The 17,663-nt window shown below is 50.8% G+C and overlaps 1 protein-coding gene across 1 annotated transcript; it reads right to left on the reverse strand.

Moving 5' to 3' along the window:
* Positions 1 to 2,841: 2,841 nt before the first annotated feature.
* On the reverse strand, positions 2,842 to 17,625 carry MRPL37 (mitochondrial ribosomal protein L37). The gene is made up of 7 exons (XM_008539873.2): positions 17,172 to 17,625; positions 13,676 to 13,859; positions 13,466 to 13,581; positions 10,516 to 10,701; positions 8,180 to 8,337; positions 4,877 to 5,080; positions 2,842 to 3,065 (listed from the first exon to the last, which is right to left on the reverse strand). Exons 1-7 carry the CDS (start codon positions 17,515 to 17,517, stop codon positions 2,988 to 2,990), a joined length of 1,272 nt encoding a protein of 423 aa, XP_008538095.2. The 5' UTR covers positions 17,518 to 17,625; the 3' UTR covers positions 2,842 to 2,987.
* Between the last annotated feature and the right edge of the window lie 38 nt (positions 17,626 to 17,663).

Below are 17,663 nucleotides of genomic sequence, written 5' to 3' on the forward strand. Positions count from 1 at the left end.
CTTCCCCCAGACTCACTCTAACTAGGCGGGTAGTCTATTTTCAGGCCTGAGGACCAAACAGGGCCTTAAAATCATGCTGCACTTCCTCCCTTCCCGTGTTTAGGGGGAAAGGAACGGAGGAAAGTGTTGAGGATGAGGCAGGTGGGCATTTGGGATCTGGGGAAGTGGGCACGCCTCCCATCACATAGCTGGCATCACATAGGAGCTTTCCAGCTCTTCATGCTACCCCACTTGGTCTCTGAGCCTGTTTCCTCATCTGTACAGAGAGGAGAAGACCCACCAGTCCTGCCTGCCTCACCTTGCAGGTCAGCTACAAAGGGCTTGAAGGGAGGAGAATGCAGTGGGTGCCAGGCTCCACAGTGCAGCTCTGAGGTCCAAAGGGGACACACCAAGGCCAGCCCTTAGGGCTGTCCCTACTCAGAGTGGGCTACGACGAGGGCATGCTGCCCAGGCCTGTCCCCAACACCGGCCCCTCCCAGGGCAGTCCTCAGGCTGCAAGGTCATCTGTGAACCATCCGCTTACTTGCAGCCTCCATCCCACAGGCTCAAGACTCAGGCTCGCTTCGCTCTCTCACTCCCCATTCTTCCGCTGGTCTCAGCGGGCTTCAGCCTGCTCAGCCTGGCTTCGAGCCCCTCTATCACTCGCCCAAGAATTCCCGCAGTGGCCTCCAGCGGGACTCCAAATAGGTGCCCTGCCAACTCATCCCCCACACACCCAGCAGAGCGTTCTCACAAAAATCCCTTCGACTCAGCAGTTCTGCTAGGAATTTATCTGATGGCCACGGTGGCACAAGTCCTCTAAGACACGTGAACAAGGACGCTCACTGCAGCACTGCTTCTAACAGCCAACAACCAGGGGTACCCGAATGGCCATCGCCAGACACGAACGCAGCTGCTCCAAAGAACGAGCTGGCTCATGTGTCCTGATGTGGTGAGACGCTGTGACCCCCAGGCATTCGGTGGCAAGAGGAAGGTGCAGCAGAGTCCACAGATAAGATGACACTACATTACATCCACATCCGTACGTATACATTATATGTGTATCACACACCCATGCCCATGTCCATGGTGCTGTGTCAGAACCTCCAAGCTGTGCTCACAACCCTCAGGGGAGAGGACTAGGGATTGCCTTGAGTGGGGGGCTTTTTATATTATACTTTTCTGAGTTCTCTAAATTTTCACTATTTATATGCAATAATCCTTGTCTTTAAAATAAAAAGTAAAATGGGCAACAGGGCTCAGTGAATCCCCGTGGTTCTAGATCACCTGCCATGGGAAGCCTGAGGTGTATGGCATTCAAGGTCCCTTGTGAGCTGGCCCCTCCAGCCTTACCCCATGACCTGCCTGTGCTCCCAACTTCCCATCACTCCCAGCTCACTAGGATCCTGTGACTCCCTGCTTTTGCATACCATGTCGCCTTTTCCCAGTAACTCCTTCACACACACACGCCATCACCAGTCTAATCTGTTTCCTTCTCCTGGCAGTCCCTCCTGCCACCCCCACCTCCCACCCCCCGGCTGAAAGGTGAGCTGTAAAGTGGAAGGAGCACAAGTCTACGAGTCAGAGACACAGAGGGCTGCACACTTCGCTCAGCCCTTTCCCAGCGGTGGGGCCATGCCATGTGCTCCAGAGCTCTCTCCAGAGCCTCCAGCAGCAGCAGGAAGTGTCCACGGCGAACTGCTCCCAGCGAAGTCCCTCTGGGAGATGCGCCCAGCCCAACAAGCCCACCTAGCCCAAGGTCTCGCCGGCTCCGGGAGCAATGCACATCCAAGGACTGGTGACAAGCCAATGGTGTCTGCAGCAAGACTCACACCTTGCCTCTGAGTGGGACACCTCTGCTCCAGAATGCCACAGAACCTAGAAGCAGCCGAGGCCTCGGTGCGAACCCCCGAGCTCAGTCTCTCCTCCGCCCAGGCTGCCCCGTCACTCCCCGTCACTCCCAGCATGGACTGATCCTCAAGGCTCCCCGCAACTTTCACCTGCAAATCTCCATCTCAAAATGTTTCGTAGGGAAACTGACCTAAAAGACTAGCTGTGTGACACTGGGCAAATTCCTTACACTATCTGTTTCCTCATCTTTAGGGCCCAGAACAGTGCCCAGCACATAGTAGGCACTCAACATTCTTCTGGAACGAGGAAATGACATTTACCTTGCAAGGGTTGTGTGAGGGTTAAACAAGATGCTGTGGATAATGTGCCTGGCCCAGGGCAGGACTCGATGTGATTTGAACAAGAGGCCAGCTGGGGGCTGGCCCAGTGGCATACTGGTTAAGTTCGCATGCCCCACTTCGGCGGCCCAGGTTTCCTTGTTCGGATCCTGGACGTGGACCTATACACTGCTCATCAAGCCATGCTGTGGTGGTATCCCACATAGAAAGTGGAGGAGGACTGGCACCAGATGTTAGGTCAAGGCCACTCTTCCTCACCAAAAACAAAAAAACAGGCCAGCTGAACCAAGGATGTATTTGATCCATTAACCAGGATACTAGTGAGAAACCTACAAGGAACATTCTATTCAGATTTTCTGCAGTCACTTGTGGAAAGTGTCCATAATTTAAACAACTCCATAAGAACCTAGTGACCATCACAGAGGACCTACTATGTGGCAGACACTACATAATCTATAGTCTTCAAAACGAGGTAGGTCATATTAGCCCCAGGTTTCAGATGAAGACATTGAAACTCAGAGAGATGAAGATTCTTACCTAAAGTCACAAAATGGGTCACGAGCAGAGCCAGGCTTAAACTAGAGCACACCAGCTCCAGCGCCTGCACTTGAGTGGAGGCAGGCTCACAGCGGGGCCTTCCTGGCAGCACCCTCACACCAAGCACAGGCTCCAGGGCAGTGGAAGGGCTCTTTATTGTCAGCGAGACCACCAGCCCAAAAGGGCACCAAGGCTCCGGGCCGGGACCCAGGCACCAACCAGGATGCAGGCTCGTCGGTGGGAGGGGGCGAGGGGGCTTCAGGTCGTAGAACCGTCCTTGGCTCACACAGCACCATGCAAATACAGAGCTAAAAACTTCCTGAATGTCTCTGGCTGGAAACCAGTCGGCCCAACAGGTTCCTGGAAAGAACACAGCCCATTAGGATCCTGCTACTAGGTTTAATGGCAGCAATTAAAACAAAGGTCGGTTTTCTGCAAATCCTAAGTGCCTGGACAACAAGCCTTCCTCTTGAGGACCAAGGAGGGGCCCTGGGAGCTGGCCCAAAGAGACGCCCGAGGGGCTGGGCGGAGAGGAGGAGGGACAGGAAGCACTCCCAGCACCGTCCAGCCAGATCATCTGCGGACACTACCTCACCCCTAATCCCTCTCACTTGACCACCACAAACAAACAGACGATAGTCCCTCACTCGTTCCACACACGTATCAGGCACCTTCTCTCTCCGTACTGGGCCTGTGCCCAGTGCGGGGAACCCAAGAGCGACTTGAGTCTAGCTCCTGTCCTCAGGAAGCTTACAGCCAGGCGCTCAAATAGTGATAATAAAAGGTGACGGGCCTCATAATAGAGGTAGGAAAAAGATGCTAAGAAAGCAAGGGAGAAAATGACGAGCTCACTGACTTCCACACACAGAAGAGACCACGTATGAATGCGTCTGAAAGGGCAGGCAGAACGGGCCAGAAAGAGAAAGAAAAGGAAGGAGACTTCAGAGAGCCCAGGACATGCACTGGTCCAGAGAGCCAGGGCGAGGCTGGAGCCCAGGGCCAGTACTCGTGGGGGTGGGGTTGGTGGGGGAAAGGCAGGTGAGCCAGGAGCTGAAGTTGGAGAGGTAAAGAGGAGCCATCTGACCAAACCAGGATGGGTCTGGCAGTAAAGTAGTATTCTGGAAGGAAGAGGAGCTGAAGACACAAAGGGGAGAGGGAGTGCACAACTAAGAGCTTAGAGATGCGAGGTGGCCGGTGTGGCTGTGCAGGTGAGAGACCAGTGTCAAGGGCCCAGACCCAGGAGGCATTTCAGGAGTAGAAACAACACTGACAGGTGCTGGAGAACTCATTCTACACTGACATGCTGATAATGCTCAAAGGCTCAGCAGCCCCACTGAGCAAATCTCCTCAGGCCCTGGGTGGGGACATGGGACACAGAGAGACCCACGGCTGGCAGTACCCCTACTGTTCTCTCTCGTCCCCGATCCTGCTTTAGGTCTCTTCAGTGCTGATCACTGCCTTACGTTACATTCTGGATTTGCTGAGACATTATCACCGCCCACTGCATCGAAAGCAGGCCTGGACTCTGTCTGCTGAGCACTGGGGGTACAGCGGTGACAATGCCATGGGAGGAAATGCACATCTGTGGAATGAATGGACGAATGCATCATCCCCAGGCCCTGCCTTCAAGGAGCTCGGAGCTCAGTGTGATGGAGGAGAGAAACAAGAAAACAGGGAATTACAGAATGGTGCTGAACAGGGGACACAGGGGCTATGGGCAGTGCCGGAGGCACTTCACTGAGGCTGGGAGTGGGATGGTAGGTCCTTATGCTAACCCGGAAGGACAAGGAGAGGATGGCAGATGAAAGAGAAATGCGGGAGGAAGGTGAGCGAGAAAGAAGGCAGAAGCCTCCTATTCAAAGCAGCAGCATCTGCTGCGATCCAGAGCTACTGAAGGTGCAGGGCACATGGGGAGCCGTGAGGAGCTGGGCGTGGTAGGGCTGGGGGGAAGCGGGAGGCGAGGGGAAGAGCTGGGCAGGGCTGAGGGCGGGAGGTACCATTTCAGGTGATGGGCAGGGATGAAGTAGCCCTCCAGGCAGAGATCCTAGGCATGCAGTTCCTAAAGCCAGGGCCCCACTCATAAGGATCCCTTCAACCCCACCCCCGGCTCACTCTGGGCAGGACGGTCATAGCCCTGGTCCGATCACCAGGCTGCAAGGGGCTGGACTTACCACAACCACCTTCTTTTTGACCACTGGGAGACACCAAAAATGCTGATAGAGGAGCTGGTCTGAGTCCACCCAGACCAGATTCTTGACACCTTCATTAGAGGCCAGATCTGTGGTATTCAGTTGCAACACCAAGAACTGGAAGACACGTCCATCGGTGCCCACACTCTGCACAACTACTGGCTGCTCCAAAACTTTAGTGTCATTCTAAAAGGCAAAGAGGACAAGTAAATCAAGTCAGAAGCCGTAGGGTGTGAGAACAGCACAGACTGGGCAATTCCTAGTTCTGGCCTTTCAAACAAGCACCCACCCCCATTCTATGGTTTCACCATGGGACAGTGAAAACAGAACGAGGAGTTCAGGGCACTATCCAGGGCCAGGCCTCCCCTCCCTCACCCAGCCTAGCTCTGCCTGGTCTCAGATGCCTCGTAGCCTCTGGGTGACTGCTCTGCAAGCTGAGCATGTTAAAGTAGTAGTTCCTGCCACTGAGAGGCGATTATCATGCAAGCTGCGTGGTACAGGAAGGTGAGCTGGGAGGTTACTGACAGGAAATCCCTCAAACTCACGGCGTTATCTGATAGCAACAATATGACCGCAGCTCTGTCAAATGTTAACCTGGAGGGTCAATGAATATAATAAAACCTCATTCAGTTTTCACTCCATTTGACAGATGAGGAGACTGAGACTCGGTGAGGCAAAGTGACTTTTCTGAAATCACAAAGATGTGCGGCAGTAGAACCCTGTCTGGCTAATGCTAGATCACGCACATCTTCCATTTCTGCCTCATTCCAAAGGGCCTGGCACCTGGCAATGCCCTGAGCCTGCAGGCAGTCATTGTCCTGGGCTTCAGGCTGTCAGAGAAACTCTGAGAACACGTCAGATTCTGGAATGTCCCCTCCACAGCTGTCAGCATCAGGATTTCAGTCAACACATTTGCTAATTCTCTTTCGATGAGTGCCACATGGTGACAGTAATAATACTAGCACCCATTTATTGAAGGCCTCTCACGTGCCACGCATGTCAGTTTTACATAAAGTCACCTCTAATCTCATAAATCTAGTGGCAAATTCCCACTTAATGGACGAGGAAACTGAGGTTAAGAGAGGTGATATAATTTGCTCAAGGTCACCCATCATGAGGTTCCAGCCAGGACCAGACCCCAGGCTATGAAATCACTAAAAACCCTACCATTCTGGTTTACACCCAGTTTTCCACTGTTATCTGAGAGCAGCCCCTCTCTCCACTCCCAGTAATGTCCCAGTTTGGATAATGAATCATACGTTCACCCTACTGAGACTTCACAGCAATCTAGTTTGGTGACTGCTACCCACTGGACAAAGATCAAATAGGCAGGCCCCAGGAAACGGAGCATCCTTGATTCAAAAATGCTGCCCACATTCACCGCTCCAGGGCTGAATCTGACGTTAGCAATAGCTAATGTCAGACCTCCATGTGGGCTACCTCGGGACTGCTGGCCTTAAAAATACCTGTTCTTAGCTGCATGAGAAATAAATAAAAAGAAAAGTACCTCTAAGTGTTAGCTGAGAATTCTGTATTGACTCTTATCTCCCTCTACAGATCAATAAAACTGCAGGTAGTACATAAATTTCTCAGCAATTTTACCTTTTACACGGAGGCTCTTCCCGTAATTGCTCAACTTCACAACCCCAGGAATAATTTGTACCTGGAGGGGCTGGGGGAGGCCTCCTCTCCTACCCAACTGGGTGGCAATTAGTGGCAGTGTTGCTACCCATGCTCTGCTGGCAATAGCTGGCACAGACACTGCAATGAGCCTGCAGGCCAGGGACCTGGCATATGACTATCTCTGCCTCCTTGCCCTGCCCCAGAGTAGGCAGGCAGCACCACCCTTCCAAGCTGGAGGGATCAGGGCTTCAATGCTTGCTCCCCACTCCTAAGCTGGAGGATCTTGGGCAAGCTACCTAACCTTCCAGAGCCTTCAGGAAGTATATAATCAGAGAATGGGAATAAAGATAACCTTCCAAGGATTAGAAAGACACAAGAAGGTCAAGTAAAGATGTGACAGCTGCTAATCTCTTAGCTGTGTAACTCTGGTAAGTTACTTAGCCTCCTTGAGCCTCAGTTTCTTCATCTGTAAAATGAAGCTAATAGTCTCTGCCACGGGGGGTTGCTACAAGGATTAAATAATGCAGTGGTTCTCAAATTTCAGTGCAGTGGTTTGCAGACTTGAGCTTGTATTACCATCATCGGGTGGGCCTGTTAAAACACTGCCTGCCGGGCCCACCCCCAGGGTTTCTGACGCAACAGGTCCGGGGTGGGTCTGAGAATCTGCATCTCCAGCAAGTCCCCAGATGATGCTCATCCTGCTAATCCAGGAGCATATTTTTGAGAACCACTGATATAAAGAACCCTAATTAAACATCTGGCACGTAGCAAATGCTCAATACACGCAAGTCCACTCTACTCCCCATCTCATTTGGCTAACCACACCTCCCCAACCCCGTCTAGTTCCTAGACTGACTAAGATGGGAAACAAAACATTCTGAATTTCATCACTCCTACAGGAGGGCCTCAGGTTCTAACCAAGACCTGGAAGCCTGGCAGCAGCTCTTAAAAACACTCTTCTCTCACTGCCCCCTCCACAAGACCGGGTTTCTAGTGTCCCAGGCCTGCTTTGGGGCTCCCATATTGCCATCTCCTCCCTGAGGGCCCTTGCTCCCAGACCAGGCTTTCCCAAAATCTTCGGACAGCTCTGTGTGACAATCACTTAGCCTGCATTCTGTATCATCTCGGTCCCTGAGACCTCCTCTTAGAATCAAGGGGCTACCACCAAGTGGTATCTTGGGTCCCCAGAACCTGTCCTGACTTGGCAGGCAGGTCTGGGCCATCCCTACCGCCTGATGGAGGCTTGTGCTCAGTTCCGATACTACAGAACAGAGGCAGCGTGCTGAAGCACAAATAACTGAAGCCTTAGGAGTTGGGTATACCTGCTCCCAATCCTTTCTCCAACACTTACTGCTGTGTAACGCTGGATAAGCTGCTTGGCCTCCCTGTGATTCAGTGGCCTAATGTGGAAAACTGGAATCACGATGAAATCTTGTGGGCTATTGTGATCAACAAATGGGGTATTTTATGAAAACGACAGGCACAGAGTAGGCCCGCATTAGATGTCAGTTCATCTCTGTAGGGTGAGTGCAAACGCCTCTCCAGTTTAAAACTCCCCAGTCCAGCAAGGAGTCCCCCCAGGCCCCCTTCCTTTCCTGAGCAGTATAAGGCAGGAGACTGACACCATGCAAAGCAGCTCGGTGGTCTTCTGCACATACGTACCCCATAAAGGAGCCGAGCCTGAGCCAGGGCGTTGCCAAAGGCAAACAGAATCATCTTGGCCCGCAGCTGATCTGGTTGAAAGCGGTGTGGTCGTAAATTGGCTGTCTCGAGGAAATACAAGGTGTGCGGATAGGGGTAAGGATAACCCTCCCGGAATCCTGCAAGATACGTAATGACGTGGGAGTGGAAAAGATTAATCAGGAGCCAGCCCCGTGGCTGAGTGGTTAAGTTCACTCGCTCCGCTTCAGTGGCCCGGGGTTTCGCTGGTTCGGATCCTGGGTGCGAACATGGCACCACTCATCAGGCCATGCTGAGGCGGCGTCCCACATGCCACAACTAGAAGGACCTATAACTAGAATATATAACTGTATACTGGGGGCTTTGGGGAGAAGAAGAGGGAAAAAAAAAGACTGGCAACAGATGTTAGCTCAGGTGCCAATCTTTAAAAAAAAATTTTAAAATACACAGATTAATCAGCCTGCTCCAAAGCCTCGGGAAAGCCGCCTCACCTCAGCTCAGTGTGGGCACTGCAGAGCCTCAGTCAAGGTGACATCATCACTACAGCTCAGGGGCTGGCAAGCTGCAGCCCACGGGCCAAATCTGGCCTCCTGCCTGTTCTGCGCCCACTCATTTACATATGGCTACTGAGTGTCTGCGACAGAGACCATATGTGGCCTGCAAAACCTAAAATATTTACCATTTAGCTCTTTACAGAAAATATCTGCCAACCTTTGATGGGTGATTCTTGCACGATAGCTCTACTCCACCCCTTTCTCTCTTATTCAAGCACACAGATGACAGTGATATTAGTAGAACAACTGAAATTTATGGTAATTATTTTTTCAAAAAGCAAATGATTTGCAAAACTCAATTCTTTTATTAGCAACAAATGACTTGCCTCACACCTCACAAGTGACCTGCACAACACCGGTGCTGAGAGTCAGTTTAGAACCTGCCAGGTCATCATTCCCCTCCCCTTAATGGCTGCGAGCCAATGTTGGTAGGCTGGGGCTTCGAGAATGACTGACCTGGAATAGGGCAAGTGGGCGAAAAGGAGGACGAAAGGAGCCGGGGAAATGTGGGCTCTGAAAATCCCAGAGGAAAGCAGGCCTTAAGAAAGAGAAACCTGGCCTTCCCGTCCGCCTCAGTCCTCGCTTCGGTTGCACTGCGCACGTAAGTACCCAACACTCAGCACTCACTACGTGCCAAGCTCTAAGGCAGGGATGAACACGGTCAAGCAGAGCCTGCCACTGCCTTTGAGGAGCTCACAAAGTCTAAGGGCAGACAGACAGGAAAACTGGTCACATCCATACAGAGGGATGAGGTGAGTCAGGAGGCTTTGGGAGGACAGGTGAAAGCCCCTGATGAGACTGGAAGATCCCAGAGCATTTGTGGGAAGAAGTGATTTCTAAGATCAATTGTGAAAGATGAGGAGTTATCAAGCTGAAGACAAAAAGAGGTGAAAGGTCAAAAGTTCCAGACAGAGGGAAGGAGAAGTGCCAGAGCATGGCGGTAAGAAAGGCCATGATGCGTTAAGCAGAGTTGGAATAAAGGGGATGGGGTGGGGGGGAGGCGTGGCGGGGGCAGGCAAGATGAAGCTGGAGGGGGCAGAGGGCAGCTGTGAAGGCCCTCACGTGACAAGCCTAGGAGTTCAAACTATCCAATAGGCATTTGGAGGCGGGCATGGAGAGATGGGATTAAACCTGGGTTTTAGAAAGGCTCCTCTGGAACTGTGAACTAGGTGGACCAGAGAGAAAACAGCCTGGGTCAGACTGACCGGCTGGGAGGTTGTGGCAACGGGGTGGGTGACAGACAGTGGTGACTGACCTGGGTTGCAGCTGTGGAAATGAAGCGAGGTTAGGAGGAAGACGCTGCGGCTCATAATGACTGAGTGGATGGCAGGCACTGCGAGCCCGCCTGGCCTGACTCCCTAGTTTCTGTCTTGGCTGACTGGGTAGATGGCGGTGCCTTGTTTGAAGGCTTCTGGATGAAGAGTCCCAGTCAAGGCCTGTGGGGCTTCCTCAGTCCTAGCAGGAGGTTGGCCAGAGTTGACAAGGTAGAGAGAAAGAGGGTGTCTTTCAAGGGACCTATGAATAAAGGAAATATCTGGCGCCTGGTCAAAAGGCCCTCAAGCTACCCATTAAAACTCTGAAGTAACAGTGTCAAAAGCAAAGTCAGCCTTTGAGCAACTCACTTAACCTCCCTGAGCCTTAGTTTCCCAACCTATAAAATGGGGATAACTGTACGCAGTAGCTCACAGGCTACTACATGCATCTTCAGAGAAAGCACGTCCCTCATCTCCACACTGCCTGAAAGTCAAAGGCTTTGATACGTACCTGTGTCATCTTCCACATCATAAACATTGCATTCCTGAAGATCAATAGTGGGAGAGATGGGATAGAAGGTCTCAAGAACATGATTCTTAGTAGCTTCAACCTCCTCTCTGGAGGCAATGGGGGGCAGAGGATCCTTGGCATTCAGTCGGGCTCCACTAGAACCACGGACCTGAAGGAGCAGAGATTCTAAAAGGGGAGAGAGACGATTAGTCTAGCCTGCTCCGAGCTCGCAAAGTCTAAGCCCTCATCCCGCCGTGCTCCATGAGTCTTTTACAGCTTTCCTAGCTGATCAGCCTAATCACAGAAAACAAAACTTTCGGTTAAGATGTTAATCCGGGGATTTTTGAGAGGGGATGCACCAATGCACTCTTCTTCCTGGGTTCCCTTCCAATGAACCTTGAGGCCTGGTGGCCCTGTGGGTTCAGGGCTACCCCACACAGATCTTCCCAAGCACCTGCTCTAAGCGGGGGACCCAGAGATGACTGCAAGTTATTCTTGCTCTCAGAGAGCTCGCCAGGTAGTAAGTGCTACAACAAAAGTATGAACCATACTAGGAGATGGTAGAGGTGGGGCAAACTGACCTCCTCTGGGAAGCTTCCTGAGACAGGTAATGCCTTCAAACTAGGTTCTGAAGGATGGACAAGGGCAGAGTGTGTCAACTTAGGCACGATACACATGCTGCACCACATAATTCTTTGGTAAGGGAGGCTGTCCTGTGCGCCGCAGGACGTGTGGCAGCATCCCTGACCTCTACGCACTAGACGCCGGTAGAACTCCTCCCGACCTGGTTCAAGTCACTGACAATCAAAAATGTCTCCAGACAACGCCAAACCTCCCCTAGAGGGCAAAACTGCCCTTAGCTGAAAACCACTGGGTGAGAGTCTGCCAGGCAAAGAAAGGGGAGGCAAACATTCTAGAGAAGGAGGAATAACATGTGCAAAGGCATGGAGGTGTGCTAGTCCACAGCAGAGCTTAGGGAAATAAATCCAGACGACCAGAGTGTGATAAGGTAGGGAAGGAGGGATGGAGAGAGAGAAGCACTGAGACTACAGGCTGAGGAGGAAGGCTAGTAAAGCCAGAAGGGCAAGGTTGTCCTGAACAGCAGGAGTGAAACAGATCGGACCAGTCAGAAAGCCTCACTTAAGTCGGATTAGCACAGCTGCTCCAGGGAGACAGAGGTGTGTGAGGAAACAGATTCAGGTCTGACGCATCAGCAGGCCTGTCACTGTGAATATCCACTGTGGACGTGTGTGGACGCCCTTCACAGAGGTCCCCACAGCAGGCCGCATGCCACTACCAGACAAAATGTGCCTGGAAAGACTCCTTGAGAACGGCCTCCTGAGGAATCTCCATGGAGGCAAATCTTCCTCTGAAGGTGCTGGGGTTTTTACAAATCGTCAAATTGCAGTGTGATGGTAACGGACCAAGGTCGATGATCTTATGTCTAAAAACTGGTTTGGCCAACAGCACTGTCATTTAATGAGCATGTGACCTCCCTTCCTGGGTATGTAAAAAAGGGACACTACATCTGTGGATGGATAAATTCTGATCTGTTTTGTTAAAATACATCATATTCACCCCTCTAGAATAGTTTTCTAAAGCATTTCCTGTTTCCTCACATAGGATCTGCAAGAAGATAAATGTGCCTGGACCTCTCCTCACCCTGGTTTAGACTCTCCCCACAGACCAGGCTAGTGTGGTTTCCAACTCACTTCCCTCCACACCCCTCCTCCAGCGACAGCTCCAAACGGGGCAGTTTAATTAGAGCTAATACTTGATCATGGGCCAACGAGTACTCCTCTATTTATGAGGCTCACTAACTTCCTTAGCGGCGCCACTACCTCTGCAAAGCTGACTCCTCGCCAGGAAGTCCATAGTCAAAGGGGCAGGCTGGAAAAACCTGACCAAGCAGATGTCCTGAAAACCCCAAATTATTCCATAGCTGGTTTCCCTGCTCCAGGATTCCACCAATTGGAACACCGTGTACTCTGAACATGCCTACACAAAACACCTGATTCAGTATTCATTCACTTCTCCCTTCCGTCAGCACCTACTGTGTGCCATGAACTGTTAGACACCGCAGACAAAAATGAATAAGACACAGTCCCTGCCATCGGCAGTTCACAGTTTAGTGGGGCAGACAGAAAGGATATTAGATAATTACAATATAGTATAATGTGTGCTATGACAAAAATAGACATAATGGGTATAGGGAACAGAGGAGGAATAGCTAACCTATGGATTCACATAGGAAGGGGGCTGAGTCGAGTCTTGCAGACAAGCAGAATTTAGTCACATGAAGAAAGGGGAAGAGAATATTCCAGACAGAACGTACAGCATGTACAAAGGCACAAAGGTATAAAAGCTTGATACCAAAAAGCTGCAAGTGGCTCCAGTGTAAATTTGGGGATGGGGGCGGGAGAGTCAAGCAGGAGATGAACACTAGAAAGACTAGGTGGTGGCCAAATCACAGAGGGCCTGGGAGACCATGATAAATGGTTTAAGCTATCGGGAGACAGGGATGGCTTTGAAACGGGAGGGACATAAAAAGACTTGCACTTTAGAAAGATCACTCTCGCAGCTGTGTGGACAATGGATTCGGAAAAGGAGGAAAGCACGAATGGGGTAAGAAAGCTCTTGCAGTGGAAGGTGAGCTTTGTGAGGGGAGAGACTGTGTGCTTCAGTCCTTCCTTACCGTCCACATTTAGGCACTCAGAGGCACTCAACAGATAGGGTTGAGTTAACAGTCTTGGAAAGAAGTGACTAAAACAAAAAAGGCTGGGCTATGGCTAATGATATTAAGGTTGTCTCTGAGCTTACAAATTGGACCATGAAGGATGGAAACGAGGATAGGTACTGAGGGATGGGGGGTTGATGTGAGCTGGTGGTGGGGCTAAGAGTAGAAAGATAAAAAACAGACCAAGGCTTTCTGGTGTCCAAGATGACCAACCTCGATTCCAGGTGGTGGATAACCTGTAGTTCTGGGCGCAGATTCGCTTGGCCAGAGAAGGATGCTTGAGAATCTGGGATTTACACAGCTGTATCAGGCTGTCCACAATGACTGGGCTTGGAGAAGAGAAGAGACACTTGGAGATATAAAGCAACAGGTTGACTCCAAGATCCACCAAATGGAAATCTTATTGATTCAGGGGACACTTACCAGTAGGTCTCTCGTTTGGGGATGTCTTCAGTGGAGTGCCAGAGACGGGCATGAGAGATCACGTTCAGAACACGTTCATCTTGGTTCTCTATGTGGTTCCTTGGATCCTCAACAAGGCCAAGCACTTTCTTGGGAAGGCCTTCTATTAACTTGGCCTTGGTAAGCCAGAGGGCCTGCTTTACACCTTTGGGGTAACCAGTCACAAAAAACAAAAACAAGACGATGATTCAGGAAGAGACGCTTAAGCCTGCAGGCAGCATCTTGGGGAAAAGGCTGCCTCGAGAAAGACGGGATTTGTTCTGCGACATCTAAAGGGTAAGAACTAAAAACAGCGAAGCTAGGACAGCCCAATTTCAACTCAACCTCAAGAATGACCGCCTACTTAAGGATGGTTAACAGTTGATTACTGAGGCCGTGAGTGCCTGCCACGGGAGGAATTCAAAGATGGATGAGATCATAAGGCTGAATCTTGCAGGCAAGGGTCTGTCTGCTGGCTGCAGGGTTCAGACAGACCCTGGACTATGGAACTAGATCACTGGATCCCAATCTTTCAGAACCTAGGTCTCTTCTACTAACCCACACCCCAGCCTCTGGAAAAGCTCCTGTACACCATATATACCTCATTTATCAGGTGTAGGCTAAGCAGCCTACAGAAGCCCAAGCTGTTTTACCAAGGGAAAGCAGCTTTTGGAAATAATGGAAATAACTTTTGGATCATGAATAACTTGAGAAGCCCTGAGTTTGGGAGCACTTAGATAATTTTTCACATCTCATCTAACCCTGAGATTCTATAATGAACGATTTTATAAGCAGATTTTTGTATGAAGCCCTAAGAAACATACTGTTGAATTTGTCAAAAGGATCATGCTGACGATGTTCTATTTACTACAGAGGGCCCTCTGTGAAACCTTCTGAAGCCCTCCCTGGCCTTCGCACAGGAAGGAGGGGCTTTTCCTGGGTCCAGGACTGTTTCATCTTTCAGACACGGTGAACTGTGTAACTGAAAATGTTCTTCTCCATACCAAGGGTCAACAAACTCTCTCCTAAAGGGCTAGATAAAAACTATTTTCAGCTTCCGAGCCCTACAGTCTCTACCACACTTACTCAACTCTGCCACTGCAGCACAAGAGCAGCCACAGGCAACAAGGAAACGAGTGGGCATGGCTGTGTTCTAATAAAACTATTTACAGGCAACTGGCCTAGTCAGCTGACCCCATCTCTGCACCATTTGTTGACTGCCAGCAAGCCGAGAGCCCCTTTCGCAAGCAGTACCTCAGAAGGGATGTTTTTGTACTCTCCTCATGGTTTTCTTTTTCCTTTGTGCTGATTTCCTCACCTATCTAGTTTTAATTTAACATAGCTGTGTTGTAAAATTTCTGTAAGATGCCCCAAATACTTTTCAGGAAAAGACAGAGTACAAACAAACCAAAGCAGATGGGATTCAGACTGCTTAGTCTTCAAATATCAAGGAGCCTCGGCTCCTCTCAGCGGGACAGGCTGTGGTGCCAGGCAAAACTCCCTTGCTTCACTTCCCCAGACCCGGCTTCCCGAAGGGAGGGACAGGCCAGACCCAGCGCCCTGAGTCCTGCATTAAAGCCCACACCCCAGTCCTCCACCCTCAGATCAAAGTGAACGCTGTATTCCTTTCAGTGACTGTGCCCACAAGTTGGCAGAGGGTTAGTGACTGCTTTGGTTGGCAGGCTATCCATCCTGGCTGGAAAAACACCACTATGACTCAGAGACACATCTTCCTTTGAAAAGCTATGTCTAGGATTAAAAGGAGCCATGACACTTTGGGGAAGACACCCTCAGGCAATTTCTTTTGAGGTAATAAATGAAAGGCAATGAGACTTTTCACTTTAAGGCTTATAAGACATCGGAAACACAAACAATTAGAAACGTAACTTCCGGATTTTGTGGTGCAGCAGAAAAAATCCTGGACTAGGAGCTGGCTAATCTGAGTTTTAGTCCTGACACTGCCATTGTTCCTTAAACTTGAAAATAGATAAAATATTAAGATTTTATGGTTCTAGTATATGAATAATATGTAATATTTAGAGCTGCCATTTACTGAGCATCACCATCTACCTTGTGCCAGGGGCTTTATCTATAAGTTGGATGGTATTTTATGGAATGGAGGATGAAGAGAGGAATTTGCTTCAAGCCACATTCTTTGTAAGTGATGGGGCTGGGAGGAGAACCTGAGTCTATCGACCCTAAAGCCCACGATCTCTCCATTACCCCAACCTGCTTCTCTGGCCCTGTATGTTGCAGGGCTTTATTATAGCCTTTACAGAATCTCTCTGCACAGGGTATGTTTTCAGCCTAGTCAAACGAGTATAAGTCAAATGAGTGTGATCTTAACTTCTAAAATACTGCTAATGCATTCATCCACATGGTAACGTTACCAGGGTCACTCAAGGGTGCCAAGTCTTGGGAGGTCCTTCACAGCACTCTGTGAGGACACTGGAAGTGCTTAAAGGCTGGAAAATCAGCTTTCGGGAATGGGTTTGAGCAGCTTACGAGACTGGCTGGTTGACTTACAGTTTTTTCAAACCTAGGATTTATTCTCTGGCTTAGTCCCCAAATCCTGCCAGGTCTCTTTCTTTCCTAATCACTCTTTGGAAAACACTGCTCCCACTTACCTCGACCATTTTGTGTTTTCAGGACCTGTGCTATCCCCATCCTGATTTAGGGACCAAGGAAAAATGGGGAGGAAGAGTGGGGAAACATACTGTCAGTAAACAAGCACCCTCATGGACTCTGGAAAATAATTTCTGGTAAGGCTGTAGACATACAGACTGGTCTGGGTTCAAGTCATTCTGACTTGTTCGTAGTGAGGGTCAAACGGAAGCGGAAGCGGGCTTTTAGGTCCAGACCCTTTTCTTCAAAACATCTCAGCTCTGCCCTTTGACAAAGGACACTGACCTAGGAAACCAGAGTTGTAGTCCTGGCTTCACTATTAACCCACAGTATACCTGTGGCCATATTACTTCCCCTCTCTGTCACAATTAGCAATCCTGTGAAGGGAGGCGACAGGCCAGGAGATGAAGCACTCCTTCTGCTGTCTCTTTGCACCAGAATCCCTCTCCATGTATTTCTTAAGGGTACAGTTACATCTCCGGGGGGTCAGGAGCTGGAGAGGTAAATGTGGACCACCCAGTCAAAACCATCCATTCCACAGGAAACGGAGGCTCAGGAAGATTTAGCCACTTGCCCAAAATCACACGGAGGGTGAGAGGCAGGGCTAGGCCTACAAACCGGGTCTTTTCGCTTTGCCACTCAAGCTCCCTAACGCTCTCGCACGCAGGCACAGCTCTTTACATCCCTCTTAATCCTGACGGCTCTCAGAAGATGGGAAACGCTATCGGCCCCATTTCGCAGACGAAGAAGCCGAGACCCACAGTGTTTCAAAGACTTGTCCAAGGCCACACAAGGTTGGGGGCAGTGCTGGGCAGAGGAACAAGGTTCCCTCTCGCCCGTTCTGGGGCCTCACCCTCGAGGAGGCGGCAACGCTGGTGGAAGACGTAGCAGGCCTGGTCCTTGTATAGCGGCTGCTCGTGAATCGGGGGCAAGCGGCGGAACTTCGGGTGCGTCCATCCCGGGTCCCAGGGCGGGAAGACTGGCCGCGCCAGCCCGGGCATGAAGTGCATCTTTCCCGCGTAGGTGATAGGCTCCAGCCCAGGGATCTCGTACACCCTGTCCCGGGGAGGAGGCTCGGGCTTCCGTGTGGAGCGCACTCCCCACTCGTACGCCCCGCGTCTTGGGGCCCCGCAGCCTCCAAGGCCGAGCCGTCCCGGGCGAGCCAGCGCCCGCCTTGCGGGCCCCGACGCCAACGCCATACCGTTCCGGGCTCCTCAAGACCTCCACTTGGACGCCGCCATCTTCCCGCGCGCAAGGCCTGCTGGGAACGAAAGGGGCCGGGCGCCAAGGCTCGTTTGGTGAGTGGCAGTCACTTTGACCAATCACCGCCAGGGCCTCCTTGCCT

This window comes from Equus przewalskii, chromosome 2 (assembly GCF_037783145.1).
Source record: "Equus przewalskii isolate Varuska chromosome 2, EquPr2, whole genome shotgun sequence".
Taxonomy (NCBI): domain Eukaryota; kingdom Metazoa; phylum Chordata; class Mammalia; order Perissodactyla; family Equidae; genus Equus; species Equus przewalskii.